At 40.4% G+C, this 25,921-nt stretch overlaps 1 protein-coding gene across 4 annotated transcripts in view; it reads right to left on the bottom strand.

Moving 5' to 3' along the window:
* Positions 1-287: 287 nt before the first annotated feature.
* The window catches only part of RNF19A (ring finger protein 19A, RBR E3 ubiquitin protein ligase), a 61,502-nt gene continuing 35,868 nt past the window's right edge, over positions 288-25,921 (bottom strand). For all 4 annotated transcript variants that reach the window (XM_062627295.1, XM_062627298.1, XM_062627299.1 and 1 more), the window contains 9 exons: positions 23,491-24,239; positions 15,204-15,412; positions 13,099-13,243; positions 12,045-12,207; positions 7,611-7,725; positions 5,445-5,606; positions 4,461-4,674; positions 2,924-3,067; positions 288-2,543 (listed from right to left, as the gene is read on the bottom strand). In XM_062627295.1, the coding sequence (XP_062483279.1) occupies positions 1,853-2,543; positions 2,924-3,067; positions 4,461-4,674; positions 5,445-5,606; positions 7,611-7,725; positions 12,045-12,207; positions 13,099-13,243; positions 15,204-15,412; positions 23,491-24,107 (2,460 nt within the window). In that variant the 5' untranslated portion in view covers positions 24,108-24,239 and the 3' untranslated portion in view covers positions 288-1,852. The remainder of the gene's footprint in view (positions 2,544-2,923; positions 3,068-4,460; positions 4,675-5,444; positions 5,607-7,610; positions 7,726-12,044; positions 12,208-13,098; positions 13,244-15,203; positions 15,413-23,490; positions 24,240-25,921) is intronic.

Raw genomic sequence — 25,921 nt, 5'->3', positions numbered from 1 at the left:
CTCTCAAAGCTATTCTATGTCCTGCCTGCCACAGAGGCTGCTCAGATTGCTCTCTTCTGTAAAAAGAAATCAGGCTAAAGTCTTCTACAAAATGCAGCTTTAGATCTTGTATTTCAAGGTATCAGAGCATTCAGCTGCCAAAGGACACATCAATAAAAACGTTTGAAGGCAACAAGAGATGTCAGCAGTCAGCACCTTACATGAAAGGAAAGGCCTCACAGCTCCTTCTGGGAACAGACACATTCTCATACAGCTCATCAGCACAGCAAGCAAAGGACCACTAGAAGTCAGTATTTAGACATTTATTTCAGATATGCAGTTTACACGCATATTACTGAGGAAACTGAACTGCAAATATACAAATACTGTAACAAGCATTACCAAATAACAGAACTGGCACTAGTGTTATAAGCGTATTACTGAAACTGGTGAGGATAAGTCATGGAAAAGGACTGCAGCTCATGGCATGTTCTTTGTATCCAACCAAACTTCCAGTAGCACCATAATGGCAATACATGAAACACAAGACAGAACACTGTTAACTGTTATTCTGATATTCACAAGGGTTTTTCCTTTTTTTTTTTTTTTGTCTTTTTCTTTTTTTCCTCCATATTAGTGAATTACATAGCAAAAACCAATGTTAACGGTGCAGGCGCTTTGGACAACTTCGGCCTGTGTTCAGCTGTACAGCTTCCAAATGCAAAAGGAAAAGAAAAAAGCCAGCATATTTGGAACCCATCTTTGCAGTCGGACAGTCATTGCACTGCACTTTGATGTTGGGAGTGAAGGTACACATGTCTTGCAAAGAGATGTCATGTCCGCTAAAGCCTGAGTGAGTCTTTGGTAGGCTAATACTTCAGTATTACTATACATTTATCTACCACAGTCATTTTATTTACTAGAGTTTTCTTTTGAGATGCAAGGTGGCCAGAGAGGACATTTTGGAAAACATTACAGTAACATCCTCAAACGACCAGGCACTTCAAACCCAGTCTTTTCCAAAGGCACCAAGAATGGATGGGGCACTGTTTTTCCCCCTGCTGAAAGGTGACTGCACCTGCTTCTCTACAATGCTTATAAATCACTGGATTGGTATTTTACAGTTTTTATACACTATATAGTAGACCTTATCTGCTGTGTGGTTGGTTGCATGAATAAATAACCCCACTGTTCTTCACAGGCGATGTCTCCGTTACACCACATATTTAAGTACCAATTGCTTCTGGTTTAAAATTATGTAAAATGCCATAACCCTGCTCAAAATGTACACACACACACAAACTTCTGACACAGGCTACATCCATCTGAAGAGACGCAGTTCCTTCTACATGCATTCTAAATAGTGTGTCCAATTATGAAACAAAACTGTCATTACGAGTATTCACTGTAGAAATATGTTTGTCCAGGTCTCTGCAGAACCTTTGCTTCCCTTAAATAGAGTTCACACAAGAATGGTTTTAAGTCACTAACTCTCAGCTAACACCCATTTAACCCAAACCCCATATTTTCCAAGTGAACAGTGCAGGACATATTATTCATTTCAGCATTTAACATATTAAGAATTTACCAGTTTTTATCTAAATACACCAAGTATATGCTTTCAAGCAAAGTTGTGGCAAAAAACCCAAAACATGGACGTATCTGTACTGCTGTAATGCACTTGGTTAAAGCCTTCATGTCTCTTCACACAGGTCTAAGATCCATATTAAGTTTTTTGCCTTATCAGACAATGCAGTTATATCAAAACCTCGCTTCTGCTGGTCACCTGAAGCTTACAGAAGTCATATGTAATTCAACCAGCTTTCAGACAGGGTTCTTTAGTGGTAAGTATATATTTGCAGCACTTATAGACTTAAATTTCAGTCTGAATAGCAGTGCTTAATTCCACAGCATGTTGTGAATGGTTGTTGTTTGTTTCTTTCAGTGTTTCACCAACACCTAAACCTACATCCATTGAAGATCCGTTGTTAATGCTTTCCTCGGCAATGTAACTCAGTTGTGGAACATCAGTGCTTGGGGCTGTTGGAACAGGCACAGGGATTCCACTTGGCTGCGGAGAGTTTTCCAAGCGATCATTTTCCACCTCTGGGAGAACACTGACTGTGGTAAAGCGAGTGTGATAGTCACTGGAACCATGGCTACAGGAAGTCTTCATACTTTCCATATCTGAGCAACTAAACTCAGAAAAATGACTCGAGTGCGAATCTGCTACAGATGGAATACTATCGCTAAGAGAGGGAGAGTCAAATTCACTGGAGTTTGTGCTTTGCTGTTCCAACAGCTGAGCATCCATGTCCTCTCTTGTCTCGTTTATCTTCATGCTACTCTTCTTTCTCAGCTTACCTTTACTTTTTTTCCCTGCTGTTGTTTCTTTGGACCACTTGGTGGCACTACATTTACTTTCTGGCATGCAGGCGGATGACGAACCGGCATTACTACGACCTGCAGCACTGCCGTCGTCAACACTACTGCTGCCGCTGTTGTGTCTGAATTTGGCTGGCTTTGATTCAATGTCCACTTGCACTTCCATACTGTTGCCTTCCCTAGAACAAGGCAGACTCGTGAGTTTAAGTGTTAATCTAAAACAAGCCAGCTAACACAGCAGAACAAACTCCCACTACTTTCCGAAACGCATAGCAAAACAGAGGGCCATTAACATATTTTAAAGAAGTGTTTAACCAAATAAATAGCCCAAAGAAAAACACAAAGTCTGAAGACCAAACACTTCACTGTGCTGCCGTGATAGCATTTCTCTCTGGAAATAACCTTGGCAAAATGTAAGCAGTCACATGTAATTCAGTTTGTAACAAAATCCGCAGTTTCAAAGGGTCATAATTAAAGCAGAGCAGCTGAGTCATGCTTAGAATATCCTTTAATAAAAGCAAGGCTTATTAATCTGCTGTTTTCACCACATTTCTTTTACCTGTCCAAAGGGATGTAGGAGTTCAGAATGGATCCTGCCATTGCTTTGGTACTGGCATTGTCACTAACTGTTCCCAAGCTAACAGTGCCAGATTCTCCACTCAGACTGTATCGTTCTTTCTGCACATCTGCTTGTACTTCCAGTCTGGGAGAGAAAGACAAAGACTTGCATGTACTGTTACTGCAGTTAAAGCATACTAGGTGAAAATTAGTGTCACCTTGTAGAGTTCCTCCCCCATTCAGTAGTAAGAGTTTTAGTTACTCCAGATGCACGTATTTACCTTATTGAAACAGGTTCTCTCTTCCCACTATCAAAAATGACTGGTTTTTGACTAAGAGACAAACAAACTAAAACAGCTCAAAGTAAAACCAGATTAATTTCCCCAAAAGCAAAATACTGTGTTGTTAACCAGAGCTCCTGGATTCTTTCCTCCCTGAGATTTACGAACAACTACAATTCTTTTACAGGTAAGCGTCCTGTACTTTAAAGATGGAAAAAAACAAATCAGAAGGGTATAAGGTCAAGAAATGACACTACCCATGTTTCTCCAGCTGCAAAATTATTACTAACCAAATAACAGACAGAACTGTGTTCTGTACTCTGCTTTATATTATATTGCAACAGGAATAATAGAAACCTGAGCAATCTTAAATTGGGCTGAGCAGATAAGCCAGAAATCTAATCACAAGCTTTTTTCCCTATGCCTTCTTTACATATGCTCTGTCAGTGAACTGGAAGCAAGCTTTTGTTCTGTTTTGTTTTCCACTCTTGGCTCTCTAAAGAAAAGGACAGGTATTCCTCACTCAGCAGTCAGAGCCTGGAACACTGTCCCAGCCTAAGGGATCTCTTGATGCTAACCTGCACTCCTGAGCACACCGGGATTTCCAAATTACTCAAAAAAATCAGCAGTGTTAGCACCTCGTTCAAGGAGCAAAATCCACCCTGAACCATAAATGTTAACAATCCTTTCCAGATACTCCCTTTCTCTCCAGGGTGCAGGACAGCCAACAAACAGTAAGGCCCTAATTCACAGGAGGCATTGAGCACATAAGTGACAAGAAGCTGCCACCTCAGCAAGGCCAACTGCCCAATTGCCTCTCTTCCTGGCTATGTCCATTCTGAATCCACACTCCACCCAGGTGTTCTGAAGGCACAGCCTGGTACTTGCAGACTACTGAACAAGTCAGCAGTTCTGACTTCAGGGCGAGATAGCCCACAAAACACAACTGTGTTAGTCAGACATGAGGTGCTGCCCTCTGACTCCTGGGTAGAGGCTGTTCTCCTGGGAAGCAGGAACAACATCTCACACCCTGCTCACCCTGAAAAAAAAATGCAAACTCTCTTTTGAGCCCTGTGGTCTGGCAGGATCTACTAGAAGCCAGCAACTTTATCACAGATAAACTGTCTCTATCTCCCAGACACAGCTCCTTTTAATAGAAACCAGTTTTAAAAAACTAAAACCAAAAAGCCTAGTAATACCATTTTGCCTGCTTACATGTAGAGCAGGATACCGTATGGCAAGAAGAACGTCTCTTACCTGTTAAAGCAGTTAACCATTGCACTTCCTGAGAGACTCCCAGTTATACTGGCCCCAGCCAGGGCCATGGTACTGGCGGTTTCGCTTAGGTTGTCTCGAATGGCTCCAATTCTATCCATGTGGCTACCGCTTGCACTCAAGCTGCCAGTCAGGCCTCCAACACTTCCTTCACCTATACTGGGGTTGTGACGTGCCTCTGCTACTGAAGTGGTATCTAGACAGAAATAAAGAAGGCTTCTCAGTTATGGAAGTAGAGCATAGTAGTTTCCAGAATGTGACCATGGAAAGCATTCCTGAAATTATGCTGACAGAAAGGATTTATTAAACATACTGTCACAAAAGAATAGCTGGGGGGGGGGGGAAGAAGGGAGAGAATTCAAAGAGACCATCACATAAGGTTCCAAATACCAAAATGTTAACCAGGGATATGACAGGTAACATGCAGTAAAGGAACACAGAGACACCCTATCACAAAGAATATTGCCATATAATTAAAAAATAAGCTATCAGATCATGATTCAGTTCCCCAGTTCCCTCTATTGTAGCAAAAAAAAAAAGGCATCCAGCTTCCACAAAATCAGGATGCTAAAAAAAACCCAGCATTAATTTTACCTTAAAACTTGCCTGTGGAAAAGACTTGAGCCTGGCTTTGATTAAAGTGGGCAAGAAAATTCATGATGCTTGTATTACAGCATGCATCCCTGAAGACATTCAAGGACAGGCTGGATGGGGTTCTGGGCAACCTTATCTAGCTGGAGATGTCCCTGCGCACTGCAGGGGGGTTAGACTGGATGACCTTTGAAGGTCCCTTCCAACATGAACTATTCTATGATTCTATGAACACAGAGAAGCTACCCTCATCTAGAGGTGGTCTTCCAGCAATAAGAAGTATTTGTCCTAACTGCAAATAAGTACTCTAGTATCTAAGGCCAAATAGAAGCCAAAATCCATATTTATAGAAAATGAAACACTGAATTTTCTTACCTACAGCCACATTTGTTCCACCAACATTTATATCATTTTCATCATCGAATTCTATCCTGACACCTTTTCCATTGCCTGCTGACACACCACAGCCTCCACTTCGGCAGAGGGAAATTGGAACCACGCCATACACATAAGCCAGCATAATAGGAACACCAATACCTACACAGGAAAATACAGTCTTTTATTAAATGTGATATTTTAGAGCCTTTCATAAAAGCAGTTCCATTTTCCATGATTACTTAGTATTTTACACTTGAAAGAAATCAGGAGGAAACAAAATTAAGATACATTGGTAAATCACCAAGGTGAAATGACAGAAAAGTACTTCCAGTAGGCAGAATGCCTTCCATCAGCATTGGCAGGTAGAGAAGCTTAATGCTTGATGAATTAATACTTCCGGTACATCCATAACAACTTTTACAAACAAAGTACTTTAAAGGTTTATATAAACTCCATTGGGGACTGTGTAATAATGTGCTACTTCAGAAGCAGAAATAGCAGAGATCTATTACAAATGTTATCCAACTAGAAGTGTTAGTACCTCTACTAATTTAATAAGGGGCTTGATTTTGCATCCACTCAAGTCAGACACAGCTTTGCTATCAATTTACTAGGACTTAACATTAGTATTACTGTGGGATCTTTCATATTAATTGTATCAGACTGGTTCAATTTGAAATTTAATTATGCAAGTTTTCCTTAAAAGAAAACAATTCTGTGGAGCAAGATGGCAAGAGAAACCAGTGAAAGCGCATACTATATACACACACATCCATCCCACCACTGCTAGTGGACTGTCAAAATTACTCCTTTGGCATATGAATTACAGCATTCTGTAGTTTTGCTGATGGAAGTACACAGAAGGTATGGAAAAATGGCAGACTGAAAAACACCGTGGTGGAGGCAGACCCAATGCAAAGGCTCTGCAGTCTAACCTAAAAGAAAGGTTCCAGTTATAGGGAAGCCCCTTCACTAGAAATTCCACAGCATTCAAGGAGGAAATCCATGTTCTCAAGGCCATTATTTTGGAAGCCATATAATGCCCTGAGACTGGAGGACACATGTTAATGGCAATGGGCCAAGAGCAAAAACTTCACAAAATAAAACACAACTGCTTTCCCTAAGAAGACTGATCAGGAATAAGAAACAGCTTGAAAGAATGAGGCAAAGCACAGCCATAAATACAACTATGAGACTGTGTCCCACTGCCTGTTTAGTAGGGATCCGACATCACAGCTACATGAGAACAATACAACCAGAGGTAGTTTTGACTAGCACATCTGCATTTGCACAGCAGTCCACCATTGTTAACAAGCAGTTTAAAGCCACAGTTTCATGGCAATTTAAACTACCACTTGCTAAAGGCAGCACTGTCTTCCTGACACCACTCATTCCTCTCTAAGCATTACTTCTGACACAGGGTGGAACACAACTGCATGATGAATTGGATCAGGGGGCTGAGCCGGCTTAAAACTAAATGGTGGATCATAACGTTAATCAGTCCTACACAGCAGCTTGCTGTGCAACTGTAAAGATGCCTGTGCTGCAACAGAGGAGCAAGGCAGCGCTGGGCAAGTCCTCAAAAAAAATGAGGGCTTGTTTACAGTGATCTGGAAATTACATGGTAAGGTGAGACAGGTGTTCTGTAATGTACAGCCACCAGATTTTCCTCAAATGCTATTCTCAACAGTACCTATGAGAAAAAATGTGACAGAATTCAAACTGACTCCTAGAGCATAACAAATAGTTTGTCAGCTACTGTAACATTAAGTGTAAGAGACTGTATTTGTCTCCTGCATTGAGAAAAGTTTAATATGAAGCTATTAAAACACAAACAGACTCTGTGGCAAGTTTTTTCTTGGTCAATCATTTTAAAAAATCTTTATGTACTTCAGTTTTAAAAGCCAGATATGATAATGTGATAACTTCAGTTTGCAAGATAAAAATTATATTTAATATCATTTAATATTATTTTTCTCCAGGAAATGCTGCATTCAAATTAAGTACTGAATCTTCCATTTCCCCTTAATAAATGTATAGTCTCAGACTCCTCGTTGTCTTGGTTCCTTCACCTTTAAAAGGAAACTACAGGACTTCCCAGCTGTTTTATTCAAAAGTGCTTACAAAGCTTCAGGACCAGTACACAAAATAATATTTGCTTACCTACAGTTACTGCAGCTACAACTGGAGAAACAATTACAGATAAGGTTACACCACCCGCAATAGCCAAGTTTCGCTTGTGCTTTGAAATGTCTTTGCCTTCATATCGATTGTGAATCTGAAGAAAAGGGAAAGAGGTTTTAGAGTATTATCATCAGTAATATATTGCTTCAGGGATGGAAGAACCAACATAGTTTGGAACCTGTACCCTGCTCTCTTTCAGAGAGATCACATTCTATGTCACAATTTACTCTTTATCTCAAAGAAAAATTCTTCATTTTAGACAACTTCTTAAAAGCTAGAAGCCCTCCCATCCATCAATTAAGCATTTACTTTCAGCCTCAAGTTAGAAGAGCCAAATCACAAAACCAGCTGTTTTTGTTTGTTTAATCATTACTCCAGCTTACATGGTTGGGAAAAGCAGACTATTTTCAAGATCAAAGAATTACCACGTCTGATCACATTGATACTTCTTATTCCCAGCCATCTTTCCCCTGAACAATACAGAGTGAAACTTTCACAGAAACATGAAAACAGAGGTTGACATAACAGAGCCACAAAATCCTTGTAGTAAGGCATCCTTCACCAAACATAGCCTGGGAGGAAGGGAGACCAAGCACTCCATTGCTTTGGCACCCCTCATGACAATCTATTGACACAAGAAATATTTCAGCAAACCTGTGTTTTTGCTGTGCTACTATTTACCAAGGAATCTGCTAAGCAGTATCCTTACTGATGGCTCAAGCCTGCAGCAACTCTGAAATGTTACTGCCTCAAACTTATCTGCCAGAAACCCCACATGAACCTGGAAGGCCTTCAAAGATCAGTGTTTTACAGGGTTTTCCCACTTTTTGCGAGCTTCATTTACTCTCTCTGAGAATGTGGCTTTCCAGGGATATGCGCTTCATCTGTCATCATTCTTGCTTAAGACATAATTACAAAAGAACAATAGGTCGCTATCTTAATGGATGTCATAAAGTTAAATTAATCCTCACCACATCTCAAGAGGAACATACAAAATATTGTAATTATTCTGATTTTTATCAATATGCTACTGCAAAAAGAATGACATGAGTGGAAGTCTTAAGTATTTGGTTTCTAAGTTTAAAATTTTAATTAGAGATTTGGTAGGGTAGTCTTCATTTTGGAATAAATGTAAAATATTTGTATTTGTTCAGGCAAGACAATGAAAGGGCAGAGAAGACGCTGCATTCCATATAAAGAGAATGCATTTACTTGCTCTGAGGTACATTATGCCGACTGAACGTGGAACATAGCTACTTGTGGATTAAAAAGGAGAAACTGAACAGTATGAGTGTATAAGAGTTTCAAACCCAGGGAAATCAGGTTTAATGGGGCTCTGAGCAATTAGCAGGATCACCTCAGGCACTGACTTTTACTGTTAAGTACAGTTCTAAGTACCAAAACAAAAGGCATACAACTATGTATAAAGGCTACTGGATTCCTTAAATGTAAAGCAATAAAAAGGACTGGAAGGGAGAGGTTGCAGAGAAGAAACTGATTGAAAATATTGAGATATAAGGTTACACTGGTAGGAATGATCATGGAAGAAGACTTCAGACTTTTTTTCAAATAAAAAAAAATAAAAACAAACAACAAAAAACTGGGCCAGAAGAAGAGGGATTTTCAATAAACCTCTGGTAGGTTACAAGACATATCTATAAAAAGAAAGCACTAGCACTTCCTTAACAAAGCTCCATCAAAGCACAAACACAAACTCTTCCAATGCAAAGGACGACAGAATGTTTTAAAAGAACAAGGAAGCTTCCTTTACCAAAGCAGCAGCAGCAATAAGAAAATAGAAAGTAGGTCAGATTACTATGAATGGATAGAAAGAAACAGCATGAAGGTGTCAGGACAAAATCAGAAAGGTTAAAACAGAGGAGACAAAAAGCAAGGGACATCAAAGTTGACAAGAAATTATTCTGCAAGTACACTGCTAGTAAGAGGAAGACCAAAATGGATCAATCTGCCATTTAACAAAAAGAAAAGACAGCCAGCAGACAAAATTGGAGCCCTGTTCAGTTTTTTTCCTCTCTAGTTGTCACTGAAGATCAACTGTGAGCCAAGTGACTAGTGACAAAGGAGTAAGACCTGTAGGAAAACAGCAGGTTAGAGTGTACATACATGAACTGATCTAAAAAACACCTCAGCAGGCACAATTTCAGAGAGCCTAATGATAATTTTCGAAAATTATTATCCATAGAAGATGTCAAAAAAAAAACCAAACAAAAAAACCCCAGTTAAATTGCAATGAGTCTTTAAAAAGGTGTAAAACAAGAGGCTGGGGAATTCAAGACCAGTGAACTCAACTTTAATTTCCTGAGAACTGAAAACTGAGAACTTGTAGATACCAAAGCAATAGGAATAAAGAGGCTAACTGATTTGGTTTTTTTCAAGTAAAAATCATGATGATCTAATTTTCTTCTGTGACAAGAAGCCTTGAGGATAGGGAGAAACAGATGTCATGCACTCATTCGAACAAAATTTTGACATTTTCTTGTATTACACACAAACAGGTTATAATAGTCCAGACTGAAAAATGGATTAGAGAAATCTATTAGCTTCAAGGAAAATTGACAGAAAACATCTGAGTTGTGATTAGTTTCTTTTACTCCCCAGACTGAAACTATTCACTCTGTATTTTTCTTCCCCAAGAGATATACCCTGGATCCAATAGCATTAAACATTTTCATTAACCAGGAGTATGGAAGAACATGTGTGTTGAATTCCAGGTCAATACAATTTGGCAAGGTTGCAAGAATGCCAGAGTTCATACGAGCCTTGAGAAGCTGACAAATGACTAAGATGCAGCACAACAGCAATGAGCTCTACACTACCCTTAGGAAGAAACCAAGAGCCTAAATTACCAGTATGGTGGGGAAGTGTATGTGTTTTAGAGTATACAAAATGAAAATAGCATGTTGTAGAGAGAAGTAACTGGCAGTTACATGCAGAGGATCACCCTTTCATTTCACTCAGCAGTAGTAATGCTTCAGCTTCACTGCTATATTCAAACTGTACAAAACCAAAGGTGGTATGAACAGCTGGAAGGAAATCCAGAAAAGATGAAAATCAGAAGTCTCAAACCATGTGGTTTCTTGAGAAGTGGGCAAGAAAAACTGGAAGCGCTGTTTGTTTAGAGATAAGACTTAAAGTGGACTTAAAAATTATCAAATATGTAATGGGATATTGTAAAACAAAAGGATTCTTTATGTCAGCTGAAGACAGAACAATACGAATTTCATGTAGGAAGACAATGTTAGGCCTATCCCAAAATCTAACGAGTAAGAGCAGAACACACAACAGCAATCTGAAACAGGTAACTGCTGCCTTCTTCCTCTTACCCTTCATACAGTTCTAATGACTGTATGTGACTAAGATAAAACAGAACAAAAGGGTCAAAAAAAACCCACAGCAGAAGGTAGGAGTACTTGCTTGAAAGTAAAAAATAAAAAGAATACAACTGAAAAGCTGCATCTCTGGACTTTGGCAGCAACAGCTCATGTGAGAGAAACACCCTCCCCTCCACTCCAAGTAAAAGCAGAATTATGTGCCTGTGCCAGTCACTGTGAGAATCCATGCTGATAAAAGCAGAAACACCATTCTGATTATGCCATCCAGGACATGTAACTGAACACTCAGTGCCTACTAAAGCAAGTCATCATTTCAGAAAGTCCATTTCCAAAAGACTTGAATAACTTACTACTTTATCCTAAATAGGAGATGCAATTATCTTTTCTTCTCTTTGCAATCTGTCATTTATTTTATCATAAAAAACTGCTACATTTTTTAGGGGAAATACACAAACTACCTTATGATTAACATCATCATTCCTAGCTGATTCCCACAAACACTAAATGAAGACAGATGCAGGCTAGCTACCTGCATGGAACACTGCTCCATATAGTGGACTGGCCCAATGCAACCAACGAGCTGTTGAGTATAAATGCTTAAATATGTACAGGCAAACACCTATACTACCAGAACTTTGTACTAAAATACCGCTAACTACCTGTTTTTAAGAAAAATAAGGATACCTTTTTTGCTTTCCTTCTCCTCTGTTGTTTAATTCTAAGGGGCACAAGGGAAAACAGTGATTAAAAACAAAGCAACTTGGACAAAGAAGCCTGCAGGAACTTCCATGGCAAGATGCAGAAATTGGAAGTTGTTAGTGTTTTGCTGCCTATTTTAAGAGGAACTGCATTCTTAAACACACTGCTTCTCCTTCCTGTACAACTGCAATAAGTTGTACAAGTTGAACAATTCAGAGGTTGGTTGGTGTGTCTTCTGGGGGGTTGGTCTGTTTCTGTTTTCAGGGTGGTTTTTTTTTTAACACAGGGGAAGACTGCCTAAGTCATACAAAGCAGGAGGTAAAAAAACCTGAAGCATGTTAGGAGTTGTAGTACATTTTACCTTGCGTCCCACATACACAGGGATTCCAATAATCATAGCAGGAATAGCAATGCCAGCTATTAAGGCAATTCCTACAGGAGCTCCAACAAGTGTTCCTAGCTGCCAGAGTATCTTCTTCTTACGGCTCCATGGTTTCTTTCCCCAAAATGTGCAACCTGAAGGGCTAATAGAAAGAAGTGTAAAGAAATTGTAAACAAATCAACATAACTATACACTACTGTTCTTTAGTTCCAGAATTATTAGATTGAAATTACAGATGTTATGGATACCAAACATCAGCTATTTGTGTTTTTTTTTCTTTACAGCATATTTTGCAACACAAAGAGAAGCATTTTGTGTATTCATAGAATCACAGAATAGTCAGGGTTGGAAATGACCTTAAGATTATCTAGTTCCAACCCCCCTGCCATGGGCAGGGACACCTCACACTTAACCATATCACCCAAGGCCTCATCCAACCTGGTCTTGAACACTTCCAGGGATGGAGCATTCACAACCTCTCTGGGCAGCCTATTCCAGTGCCTCACCACCCTAACAGGAAAGAATTTCCTTCTTATATTCAATCTAAACTTCCCCTGTTTAAGTTTTAACCCGTTACCCCTTGTCCTATCACTACAGTCTCTAATGAAGAGTCCCTCCCCAGCATCCCTATAGGCCCCCTTCAGATACTGGAAGGCTGCTATGAGGTCTCCACACAGCCTTCTCTTCTCTACATGCTGACCTGTGATAGCTTATATAAACAGAGTTTCTGTATGACTATGAAGACAATACAGCAGTATATAAAAACATCAGTGAAAATAGTAGGTATGTTAATCTAAACCCTCATTTGTTCTACTAAGTACATGTTGCATGCATGAAACTTAGGAAGGTATTTTAAGATAAAAATGTCACAGCACTAATTTTAATACATGCATTAAAAACTTCTCAGATATAGATACTTCAACTGTGATTCTCAAACAGGAAGAAAGTCAGACTTACAGCACCCAAGAATCTACTTTTAAGCATTCTGGAAAACAAATTGCCAACAACACAGGTATTTTTTTGTTCTATGTACCTTAAATAATGTAAATCTGAGATCTCTTTCATACACAGCCAACAGAATTCACAGCCACAAACAGCACAAGTCATATGATTGCAGCTTCCATCATTCATTTTTATTATATAAGCAGCACAACGGGGGCATGGCTTTATGTCATCAGCTGTTTAAAAATGAATATTAAGATCATATCAGTTCTTGATCAAGCAGATTTAATCAAAATATAGACATTTGTTTGAGAAAACTGACTGAACCATTATATGAAAAATGGAAGAAGTTTATTGTAAGTTTGCTTTACACATCCTGATTTGGCAATGACTTGATATCTTTTTGTATTTGTAAACCTTGGACTGAGTAGAACTAAAGAAAACAAGGCATATCACCTCACATTCAAGTAATTGAATAGTTAATGCATGCACTTGGTTCAAGGATTTTCTAAGCTTAATGCAACATATATTAGAATCAGAGATTAAACATGTATGTTAATACAGGACTGATAATATCGTCTCTTTAAATATAATCCTGTTTTACATTTTATGCTGTTATCAATGCTTTACTTGAATATTGAGTCTCCATTCTTATTTCTTCTTATCTTAAATCCATCCCCCCTTCCACATCAAATATGTTTCTTTGGTATCACGAACCTCCTCCTGAGTCCTTTTCATAGCCCTACTTAGTACTTACTCCCTACAAAAAAAATACTGTAGCAAGAAGAAAATTCTGGAAGTTCTCCTTGCTCCCAGGTCAAATACTGAAAAACATGGATAACGGACCAGCTCTGTCATTAACAAACAAGGGGTCATTGAGCAACAGTGAAACACTTGTATGCTGACACAGCCATAGTTGTCATCTTCACATTACTGGTTAGCACCTGCACTTTGGGACAAGCTATTTATTCACAGCAGCAGAAACACCCTGCAGTGCCTAGTTCAGATGTCCAAGTGTACTGCCCCTGTGCTACTAGGCAAGACAAAGGGAAAAGAAGGAATATACTTGGTATAAAATATATCCAAAGAGGTGCAGAACCAGCACAAAACAGTAACTCTACCAACTCCAGTGCACAGGGACAGACAGTGAAAGAACACAATAGCTACTCCCAGATGGGAACAAATGCACAACATATAGGGCAGTTAACTAAACTGAGGAAGTTCTTGCAGCACAGGGCTGCTGCTGCTCATGTTGGGAGGGACTGAAAGGTCCAGGAAAGAGCTGGCATGCCCATTTATTTGAAGTTTATTATTTGAACGTATTTGATAACTAGAGCAGGATGCCAATTTTTAAGGCAAGATGGGGTGCCTTGTTAAAATAAGCCAGCAAGAAAAACAAATCAGTCTCTGAAGTCTAGGGCTGGAGAACAACAGCTTCATTCTAGGTCCAAGAGAGACTCACTCTAGGTACAAGAGAGACTCCACCAGGTATTTACCCTGATTGATCAGGCAGACACAAAGTTGCCAAATAAACCAGAGTCTGGTGCAATTGGAGCCAATTCTTACCAATAGCAAACTGGACTCTTGCGCTGGAAAATACTAAATAGTTTATCCTCTTTTTGGCAGGAGGTACAAACAAGCTCAATTTTAAGATACAGAATGGTCTGCTTTCTAGTAGACGAGCATTTTACTGAAAAACAGAAATTAGTACTAACAAACATAGATGTCAAACATCAGAGCTGGCATCAGACTAACAGTCTATTTTGAACGCAGAAAGTAAGTAGTTTTGAGTTTTATTTTTAACAGCTTTTATTATTGGCAGCTCTGTGAAATTTCACCTACGGTGGAGAAAGTAAGTGTTCTTCCCAGTGTGTGATGTAACTAATAAAGGCAGTGTGCCAAACACAGAGAATGCTTTGCAGAGCTCCTTCGACTTTGTGTTTTTCAGCTAAGTAGTAAGAATTTAAAATGCCTCCAAGAGTGAAGTCAGGTGCTCTGGTCACAGAATACTTCAAATAATAACATTTAAAATTTGAATTCAAGCTTAAAATAGTAATCTTATGTTTCTGAAATATAAAGACAAAGCAGCTAGTATCTACCATGCTACTATTTATTCCCTTCTTTGCTTTTTAGGCTTAATTACGCAAATGTATGAAAAAAGATATTTTACAGACACAGTATCTTAATCATAAATACCTGCTGCTCCAGATTCCTGGCTGTAACTAATAGATGAAGAACGAATTGTTCTCAGGCGCAGACTCTGAGCTCTCTCCTGGCGAGCAGCATCGCAGGTCTGGTTGGGATGCCAAATCTGCTTACAGTGGTAGCAAAACTCAGTTCCACAGCCTTCTCGTCCACACGTAAGCTTGGGACAGCTGGCACATCCAAAAGCGATCACAGCATATCTTGAATGATCAAGAGGGGCAAGAGAGAATTTTGTTAATAAAACCAATTCTATCTATAGACCAAAGCAGACAAGACAGCTGCCAGAGCAGCTGAAACAGGTACAGAGGCAGGACACATCAGGAGTTGACATTAGCTTCCTTACCACCTTCTTCCACAACTATCACATTAGACTGTGGTTGTACAGAAATATTACAACCAGTGCAACACTTTGCTAATCCCCACCTTAATAACTTAAATCAGTACTGAAATATTCTGTATTTAAGGCTGAACGTACCACTGTAACCTTCACAGTCACAAAGCACCACAGTTTAGAAGAATGGGACAACAAAATCAGAGAAGGTATTTAAGCAAACAGAAAAAGTTATAGTTTCAAAAGTGTCCCAGTCACTATGAACATGTTTAAGCTTGATCCTTTTTATATCTGTGAGGATCCCTGCTAAGTGATCTGTCACAAATAAATTCCTCCATCAGGTTTGCATTTTAAAGTTTACAGGATGAAAATACAGTGTGTATTACAGTTAATATTAATCCTAAATATATATATACACAAACATACATGCCTTAATTCCTACCCATTGTAATTTTTTCAATTATTTTATGCAATAGCTTTCTTTTAAATTAACTAAGTCCACTGGTATGAGCACTTAGAACTTTTCACATGAACAGTTCCCCTGAATAGACTTCAACAGACTTATAAATGCAGTAGGGCTTAAATTTATGGCTATTCAAATGAAGGTATTTCCATTTTAGAAGACGAAATTGTTTTTTTTCTACCCTCTTCCCAATTTATAGCAGTTGTATAAATTAACTCAAAATATTCTGTATCAGTAATGATACTAAAATTATCCCCACTCATATATGTACCTGCACATTTAGCTATTACTCATTTTAGAGTAGCTAGATCTGAAGCTCTAAAGTTAATGCAAATCCTACCCCTTTCGTTGGTGTTTTGAAACAGTGTGTTTGAGCTTCACTCCCCCCGGAAGTTCTGCAAACAACTAGGAGTTTTCAACCTTTAAGATGATGCAGTGACAAATAAAAATGAGATATGTGCTTGCCTGTTTTCAAATATTTCTTACTTTCCAAGTAAAAATTTGTTTCAGTAATTGCTAGACTCTTCTATATTGTTGCCAAGTTAATCGGCTCTATTATCCCCACTTACTGCAACTGAGAAGATAATTGCTTTGTGTGTACACAAAGAGACACTGATCCAAATGCTTCTTCAGTATACAGGGACACATTCAGGACCCACTAATGTATCAAAGAATCTCAACTGTAGACCACAGAACAAAGTATCAATTTATATCCTGCCTCCCACTGCTAATAAAGAATGGGCACATCTCTGAAAGCACTCCCCATTTGGGTCTGATTTATTACCTTTAGAAACTAACTTTTTAAACCAAAGTTATTCTCAGTTCAAACTGTACAAGATTACAGATTTAATTTCAACATTTTGCATTCATTTTACAGGTGATGTAAAAGCCAAAAGTTCTTGTCAGGCTGAGAGAAGGGACAACCAACCAAATTCAAAGTAATAATGAGTAAAACAAAAACCAGAGACAAACAGCAATTAATTAGAATCATAGAATCATAGAATAGTTAGGGTTGGAAAGGACCTTAATATCATCAAGTTCCAACCCCCCTGCCATGGGCAGGGACACCTCCCACTAAACCGTATCACCCAAGGCCTCGTCCAACCTGGTCTTGAACACTGCCAGGGATGGAGCATTCACAACCTCCCTGGGCAATTGAAGAAAGGATGTACAGCGAGAGGAAGAATGAAGGAATTTGCACTTTTTTGCCCAATCTGCTTTTTGCTTGACAAAGATAAACGACAGGAATTGCTGCTCCCTTCTAATACTGTCAGCAATACAACCTCAGAGCAAAATCATTAAATAATTCAGACAGAAGAAATGACAGAGCACATTCGGAATAGTGATTTACTAAGGCTTGCTAAAACGACATTGGAAAACTGATATGAGGAAATAGAATCTAAAAAGTGTGGTCTGGAACAAAGCCCAAAAGGGTTCCTTATCCATGCTGCTTCCCCAGGGAATGGTCACCTACTTGTCAATGTCCCCTACACAGCCACTACAGGTAGGCTGCAGCCGGTCCAGACTTTTACAATATTTCAGGTACCATCAATAGTCAGGATGCATTTGAGCTTGCAACAAAAACTAAGGATGAAGTAGCCCAGGATCAGTAAGTCCATGGTGCCACCAGTATGGACCATTCATGACATTAAATTGCTTTAGTAAAGAGATCCCATATCTCCCAAGCAGCTTGTTGAGGACATTAACTACGACAACAGAGGTTCTCCTCCTAACAAATCTCTAGTTTCTTTCTTGGGAAAGACACGATATTTTCCACTGGGACAGAATTAGTAGCAATATACTCACTACTTTATTTCAAGATCTGTTTGGTTCCAGTTTCACCATCTCGACGACCTATTTTTACCCCAAATAGAGTGAAAGACATCTCAAAGGTATTTACTTCTTAAATAGTCTTTGTTGCTTCATGGGGGCCCATGATGTAAACCAACCCCATTATAACAGAGTAACCCAGTGTCATGGTTTAAACCCTAGCCAGATAGCTTGTTCACTCACTCCCCCCCTCTTCTTGCTCTCCCCCTACTCCTGGAGGAACGAAGAGGAGAACTGAAACAAATGCAACTCCCACGGGTTGAGGTAAGAACAGTTTAGTAACTAAGGTGTAACACAAATCACTACTGCTACTACCAATAATAACAATGATAAAGGAAGTAACAAGGGAAGAGAATACAACATCTCACCACCAGCCAACCGATAACACGTCCCTCCCCCCCAGCCCAAGCACCGACCGATACCTTCTCCAACCCCGCAGACTCCCAGCCCTTCCAGCTAACTCCCAGTTACCTCCTGGGCATGACGTGCTGTGGTATGGAATACCTCTTTGGCTAGCTTGGGTCAGGTGTCTTGTCTCTGCTTCCTCCCGGCTTCCCCTCCTCCCTGGCAGAGCATGAGGCTCACAAAGTCCTTGGCCAAACCAAAACATCATTGTTATCAGCTCTGTTCCCGAGCTGAAAGTCAAAACACAGCACTGCACCAGCTACCAAGGAGAAAAATGACTGCTACTGCTGAACCCAGGACATTATCCAGCCCTTATTCCATACCATTCACGTCATGCTCAGACCCCACATTTTCAATATACTACCATCACTCTTATGTAAGTGCATGCACCAGTCCCTACAAAGCTGCTGAGTCCACCTGGTCCATGATGTCAGGCTCCATCCCTTGTAAGTCTTCCAGAGCAGGAGAGACTGTGTGCAGTGTTCACACTCGTGAATAATCTGGGCAGTAGCGTCCATTGCTAAGTCCACCCCTCGATCATGAGTCCATCTCTATGTTGCATTTCTCCCCTGATAGCCTGAATGTCATGGGCCCACCAGCCTCAAAATAATTCACTGTCCCCTTAAGCAGTTTCTGCAGCTTGTTGCTGGGGACTCCATACAGCTGCCTTCCATCTCCGACACTTCCAAAGCACTGGAGGGGCCCAGTGGACTAGATACTTGCCCATACTGTCCCACACACCCTGCCACTCATGAGTGTCCAGCCTCGGGGAAAATCTCCTGGTCCTCCTATATAGTCGTCTAACCCCAGACAAGACCCAAACCTGACTCTGCTTAACTTCTGAGATCAGACAAAATGGTCGTGGGTAGAACACAGTCTGTGTGTGTGCCAACATGCTGATCCCCATCACAATCAGCAGGCAGGTCCCAAGGATACCCAAAGGCCATTCAAAACCTTCAGAACTCTCAAACGATGCTGCTGTACTTGTCACTGGGGCTGGTGTAGCTGCTGTGCTTGCCGGCTCTCCCACCACCAGCTTCTCTTCTGAGCTCAGCTCTTCCTCCTCTGCCTTGCTGGAAAATGCTGCGTGGTCTCCTGCATCCTCCTGGGGGTCGGCGGGCAGCTTCCGGGGGATGCTCTCGGCCGTCGTGGGGCTCGGCTCTGCCGCGGGGCTCGGCCCCTCGCCGCCTTCTCCCTCTGCTTCTCCCTCGCTCCTCGACCGCCCCGACCTCCTCCACCGGCAGCCGTTCCCTCCGGCCTCCGGCCCCGCTCGGCCCCCGGGGCCGCTCTCCCGGGCCGCTTCAGCAGCCGCCGGCTCCCGGGGCCGCTCCCCCTCGGCTCCCCGCGGCCTCACAAGACGGAGGCGAGGACCAGTACGGTGAAGAGCAGCGGGACAGCCAGGTACAAATCCACGGCCACGTCCGTCCCGCCCTGCTGCTGGAGCCCGCCCCTATTACAAGTCATTGCCATAAAGTACAGTGAGACAAAAACCTTAGCCCAAGCCCCACACTTGATAAACACTAACACAGCAAATACCGGCTCTACGTAAGTTACAACATTCTGAAACTGTGAGATCAAGAGGAACAACTCTGAGAGCCAATAAATCACCATTGTGACGAGTGACTATTAATCCAGTCAGATCTGTCATTATCTCAACCCCTCTTGCCCCACGTTGGGCACCAAAAGAACTGTCGTGGTTTAAACCCTAGCCAGATAGCTTGTTCACTAACTCCCCCCCCCTTCTTGCTCTCCCCCTACTCCCAGAGAGACAGAGAGGAGAATCGAAACGAATGCAACTCCCATGGGTTGAGATAAGAGCAGTTTAGTAACTAAGGTATAACACAAATCACTACTGCTGCCACCAATAATAACAATGATACAGGAAATAACAAGGGAAGAGAATACAACATTTCACCACCAGCCAACCGATAACTCGCTCCCCCCCAGCCCGACCAAGCTCTGACCGATGCCTCCTCCAACCCTGCAGGCTACCAGCCCTTCCGACTAACTCCCAGTTACATCCTGGGCATGACGTGCTGTGGTATGGAATATCTCTTTGGCTAGCTTGGGTCAGGTGTCCTGTCTCTGCTTCCTCCCAGCTCCCCCTCCTCCCTGGCAGAGCAAGAGGCTCACAAAGTCCTTTGGCCAAACCAAAACATCATTGTTATCAGCTCTGTTCCCGAGCTGAAAGTCAAAACACAGCACTGCACCAGCTACCAAGAAGGAGAAAAATGACTGCTACTGCTGAACCCAGGACACCTAGCTTCCTTTTTTTTTTTCTTCCCTTTCCTCATTTTTTCCCCATCAGGGATCAAAGTCTTTAGAATTATTTTCTCTTTATCTGGTCCAGATCTTTGTCCAAGTGTGATGCCCAAGCCCTGGAATGATATTACATAGGATGTTTTGTCAATGCTGAGGAGAGCCTAAGCACTGTCATGCACTATCCACTCAATTCCTTCTTACCTATTTGTGCAGCAGTTTTTTTCTTCCTGAGATGCTCTACTTTCCACCTATTCCCTACTTATTACAGTACTTATTTTACTTATTTTTAATTTTAAAGACAACTTTAGGAAATAATGCTACCCCCTAAAGTTATTGCACGTCTTCTACTTTGGGATTAATTGCAAATTCAGTAAATGCATTCCATCCAGCTCCTTCATGAAATATTTGACCCATGCTAAAATCAGTTCAGCTATCATCATAACCCCAATGCATTCTGCCAGCACTACGCATCAAAAACTGTTCAGAAATATAGCCCTCAATTTCAATTGCATATTATACAAGTTGAGTACAGTTGCCAAAGCAATGAAAAACTGAACTACTATTGTATCACATAACTGTTAAAGTGAGTATCTGCTGATCTGAAGCTTGTGCATACTGTGCATGATACCTCATCATTAAACAATGCTGACATAGGCTGTTCAGTGGAAGTCTGAATAGCACTTGCATCCCTAATCCTCACACCTATACTATTCCTTCATCCCCCTCCTACGCTCCTCAACAACATTAAGTCCCTGTTACTACATTCTATACCTCTGCCACTTCTCCCCACCTCCCTGTGCTTTCTCTCATCTCTGCAGCCGATGGTGAGGTGAGAGACCAGTGCTGCAGCAGGCTCCCAGCCAGGCATATACCCGCTTGCAGACACTGCTGCAGTGGCTGCCTGAAAGGCCGAATTGAAAAAGGTCACTGTAGGATATACATGCAGGTATTTACTTCACTTGGAGGCATTACTCTCACTTGCTCAAGTAATATGTGGGTTTTTTCCCCAAAAGTTCTTAGATTAGCTTATGCTGAGTGCTCACCCCTCTCTGCCCAACATATCTGAAGGTGCTAAAGGTTTCAAAAGTGACCAGAATAAGGTTGGAAAAAAAGACAAAACATGATCACACAAGCTCTTGTTTCTTTAGGATGACAACCATAATGAATGATCCTGTGGAGAAGTATCCAAGTAACCAACTTCATCCAACTTTATACTAGTAATGAGAACTCCCCTCACACAAACACTGCATTAGTTTAGCTTCCTGGCAGCATACTGTGTTTTCCACAGGATTCACTCTCAGAGTAAGGAGCATGCAGGAGGCAGTTCTGAAGCAGCAACTTAAATATTTGCTGTGGTTGCACATGATTGTGCGTAACTTTCACTCTGAAGATCCACTTTTTATAATGGTATATTACCTATAGCAGTTATCATTACAGCTTCTGACCATTTAAAGGTACTTCGGATTTACTTTATAAGAGATGACTTATGCACAACAAATAGCACAGTGAAGAGTCTCTATTAAACAAATCTGACTTTGACTACTTACAGAAGTACTAAATCAGTATCTGAATCACCAAATCATGGTTTAACAGAAAATGATTTAACAGTTCTTACATACTTCCCATTACCCTGAGTAACATTTGTCCAGAACACAAACGCTCAGGGAAAGTTGAGCAAAGCATACCTCTACCTATCTAATAAAGCCTTCTAGTGGTTGTTTCCTTTTGCAGTATCAAAATATTACAGGCAAACTATAACTGGTTCTGCCCACATGGCTGTTAAATGCTTAGGCAACCAATCCATCTCTCAAGTAATTTTCCTTTTCAAACTATACCACAGGAATGCCATCCACTTTGGACCAGAGCACATAAGGGACTATCACCTTCTCGGCCCCTGCTTTTGACCCACATTAGCAAATTTTGTTTCATTTAAAGTATGAAAGCAAAACTGCATTTCAAGTAAGTTTCTTAACATACAGGTTAAATTTGAAAGCCTCCTAAACATTTAGACACCTAAACATTAATATATGAATACTTAATCTACCTAACAGTCTACAATTTACATAGTCACCAATTTGCTTTTTATCTTCCAACATTCTTCCTTTTCTTCTTTCTACTTACTGCTCATCTGTGAGACTTTGAAACAGATGTCACCTTCTTCGTTTCCAGTGTGCACTGCACATCCGGATTGTAGTCATGGCTATAACCTTTAGACATTATAACAACACACACAATCTCTAAAATAGCAACTTGAAGGGCATTATGAGACACCAGCAGCAGAAAAGTGTGATGAGCTGCTCAGCAGCATTCAGCCTACTCACATCAGAATTCAGAATGGTTTCAGAACTGCTGAAGTATTAAAGCAATGATAAAACACTATGTTCCTCAGATAATAAGCAGGAACAAACTGATTATTATCTTACATTACAATCCTGTTGACAGGCAACAGGCAGTGTCTCAACCAGTCACAGGATGGATGATATCTAAGGCTGGAAAGGCTTTTTTATCAAAAAAAAAAATCTTCAATCATTTTTTCACAGTTAAAACCCACCAAAATACCCACTGTGCTTTAACAAATGGACTAAGTTAAAAGTACAGCCACCAAGTTTTCACTTCTCTTTAGCTGGAGATTTGCACTGTTGCCTTGGAAGTGCAACATCTCAATTTTTTTTTCCTGATGAAGGTACATAGCAACTACCTACCACTAAGTTTCATGACACTGCTGTAATTCCCTGTTTAGAAAAAAATCCTACTTGAGGATGAATTTTACATTGGAAAGTGGGCCGTGGCTTAAGGAGGGTTTTTTTGTTGTTCTGGTTTTCATTTGTTGTGTTGTTTTGGGTTTTAACAGAATTCTGCCTACCACCTACTCAAACACCACAAAACAGAATGCTAAAGCAAAGCAATTAACTTTTCAAAAAGCATAATGTTATGAACATTATTTATGCTGTCACTTTTTTGCAAATATTGGGAAACAAAGTACATACCCACAATCCGGAGCTGGGCACCACCTACAATCAGGATCCGCAACCAGCCAGCGCCTAAGCATAAACTCTTCGTATTTTTCCATCAAGATGTCATCATTTAGTATCAAACGAATATCATGAGGATTAAATCGTTCTGAGCATTCTGGACAGCTAATATTAACTCTGCTCTCAGAGATCTCTATCCGGAGATACTGACGCAAACAATCCACACATGATCTATGGTGACAAGTCATTATCTCCGGGAACCTGTCCTTGGAGTGCCGCAAAAGGCACAAGGGGCATTCCATGAAGTCTCCGCTTGGTTTGCTGCTAGAGGTTGTTCCGTTATCAGAAGAGGTACACGTGGAGAAAATAGAGTTCTTGTCTGTACACATTTCTGAATGAATACTTTCAATACTTGCAATTCCATCAACACCTCCATTTAAATCCCTAGACTTGCGTTTTGTGTCTTTTTTTCTCCGAAAAAGAGAGCCCAGTGAAATTCTTCTTTTCTTTGGTGCCTTTTTAACTGATGGCAAGCTCACAGAGGAGGCAGAAGACTGGAGGTCCCGATCAGAACCCATTTGCCGATGTAAACTCATGTCTAGGTCACTCATCAGAAATGGTTTAAATTTCATATACAACGTTAATCATTTTTAAGGATCAAAATAACAGAGAATACAGGCATATTATTATGTAATCCAGTTTGAGAGTTTTCATGCAGAAAATTCACATGAAACAGCTTCCAGCATATTCTTCAAAGGAATTCCCTGTATTAGAAGGAAAGATGAAAAAACAAACAAAAAATCAGATTAGAAACACACCCATCGCTTTCGGTTCTGAAAGGCCACAGCACTCTAATGACTTGTTATTCGTATTACTACCATCTTGTCACCATCTGACATGATACTTTTTCTATCATGTTCTATCCTTTACATCCTTCTCATCTTAACAAGCCTGAAATTTCCCTGTGGTCAAGGAATACCCTTGCAACACTTAAGTAAGTGCTGAGAACGGCATCTTTACTCCCCTGCTCCCTAAGGGAGATGGTATGTGTGCATGTGTAGAAATTACCATAACCCAAGGTGACAGCTAAGAAGTGTATAACAAGTTCTTCTACAAAGCCTAGTAATAAGCTTAGAGCACTGGAAACTTTTCTGTTTTCTCTATGTTACACTTTCCATATGTCGTGTACAAACCCTATATAGTTAATTATAAGAAAGATGTGTCTATCTGGAATCCATTTAGACAGCAGGAACTGAATTACTGTGGATAAACAACTCAAGATATTCTCAAAATGTAAGGGTTCTCAGGGAAGTACCCAGATGCATTTTTATCATGCAAGGCACCTGAATATTTCAGGAAGCAGAGCCACATAGTGAGTGACAGCCAATGCTGTCTTGCCCTTCAACTTCCGTATTGCTATTCAAGCAATCAGTAGTTAAGGTGACATTTGATTTTCTCATTATACTGACTTTTATTAAAAAAAGCCCAAACCCCAGATTCTCATCACATATAAAGCTTCAACTACTTCCAACTATTTCCTGTCTTCAGGACAGGATCACTGAAATGACGGGGTCAAGACCAGGAAGTTTCAGAGGAAGGCTGACCACCAGCAGCAGGAATCCCTCTCTGAAGAGGAAACACAGAAATAGCCCACGGGCTGTTCAGCTCACCAAAGCAACATGTGCATCACACCCACTGCTGGGTCCTCTGCAGACTGCTGTAGCTTGATATTATATACATACCAGCAGGTAGCCAAGTCAACATTACTCTATTTATACTATCATCTAGTACAGTAGTACCCTACCATAATACTACAGTAGTACCTACCAGAATACTTCCTTCCTCAAGTGTAAGAATTTAAAAAGAAAAAAACCCCAAACTAACCAAACAAAAAAATCCACCCAAACAAAAAAGGGAACCCACCCATAAAAAAACATAGTACCCACACCCCCCTCTCATCTGACTTGTAAAATAGAGGTCGTGTGTTTTAGATCACTAGACTGTTTGATTTTTAAGAAAGTTTAAAAGCCACTATAGTCTGTTTTTTTTTAAATGCTGAATTAGTATTACCTCCCTCCCAAAGCAAAATCTTACCTCTGTGGAACACTATCCAAAAAAATCTTATTTTATTAAAGCATATTTCAAGAACATAACCCACTCTTCATTCCCTCCTAAGGGAACATTTTCAGCCTAAAATCTAGTCAAAAGGAATCTTGGATACTTTACCTGCTTCTGTTCCCAGAACAAATTTAGTAGCTTTATAGCTGCTGTTTCTCATTAAATGAGCTAAAGTATTCCCTTATCTAAAGGGAAAAGGTGAAATAAATGAAACTGCTCAACAGTGATGACAGAAAGGACATCCTTCTCTCGCGGACTTTGACATGATGTTCTAGATACATACAGTTGGTGGACAGTATCCAATACACAAATCCTATAGCCCATGGCT

The sequence above is a fragment of the Pezoporus occidentalis genome, unplaced genomic scaffold, assembly GCF_034315485.1.
Source record: "Pezoporus occidentalis ecotype Australia unplaced genomic scaffold, CSIRO_AGI_Poc_V1 ctg3, whole genome shotgun sequence".
NCBI classification, from domain to species: Eukaryota; Metazoa; Chordata; class Aves; order Psittaciformes; family Psittacidae; genus Pezoporus; species Pezoporus occidentalis.
Note: the sequence above shows the minus strand (reverse complement) of the source record. Positions and strands in the feature narration are given on the sequence as shown.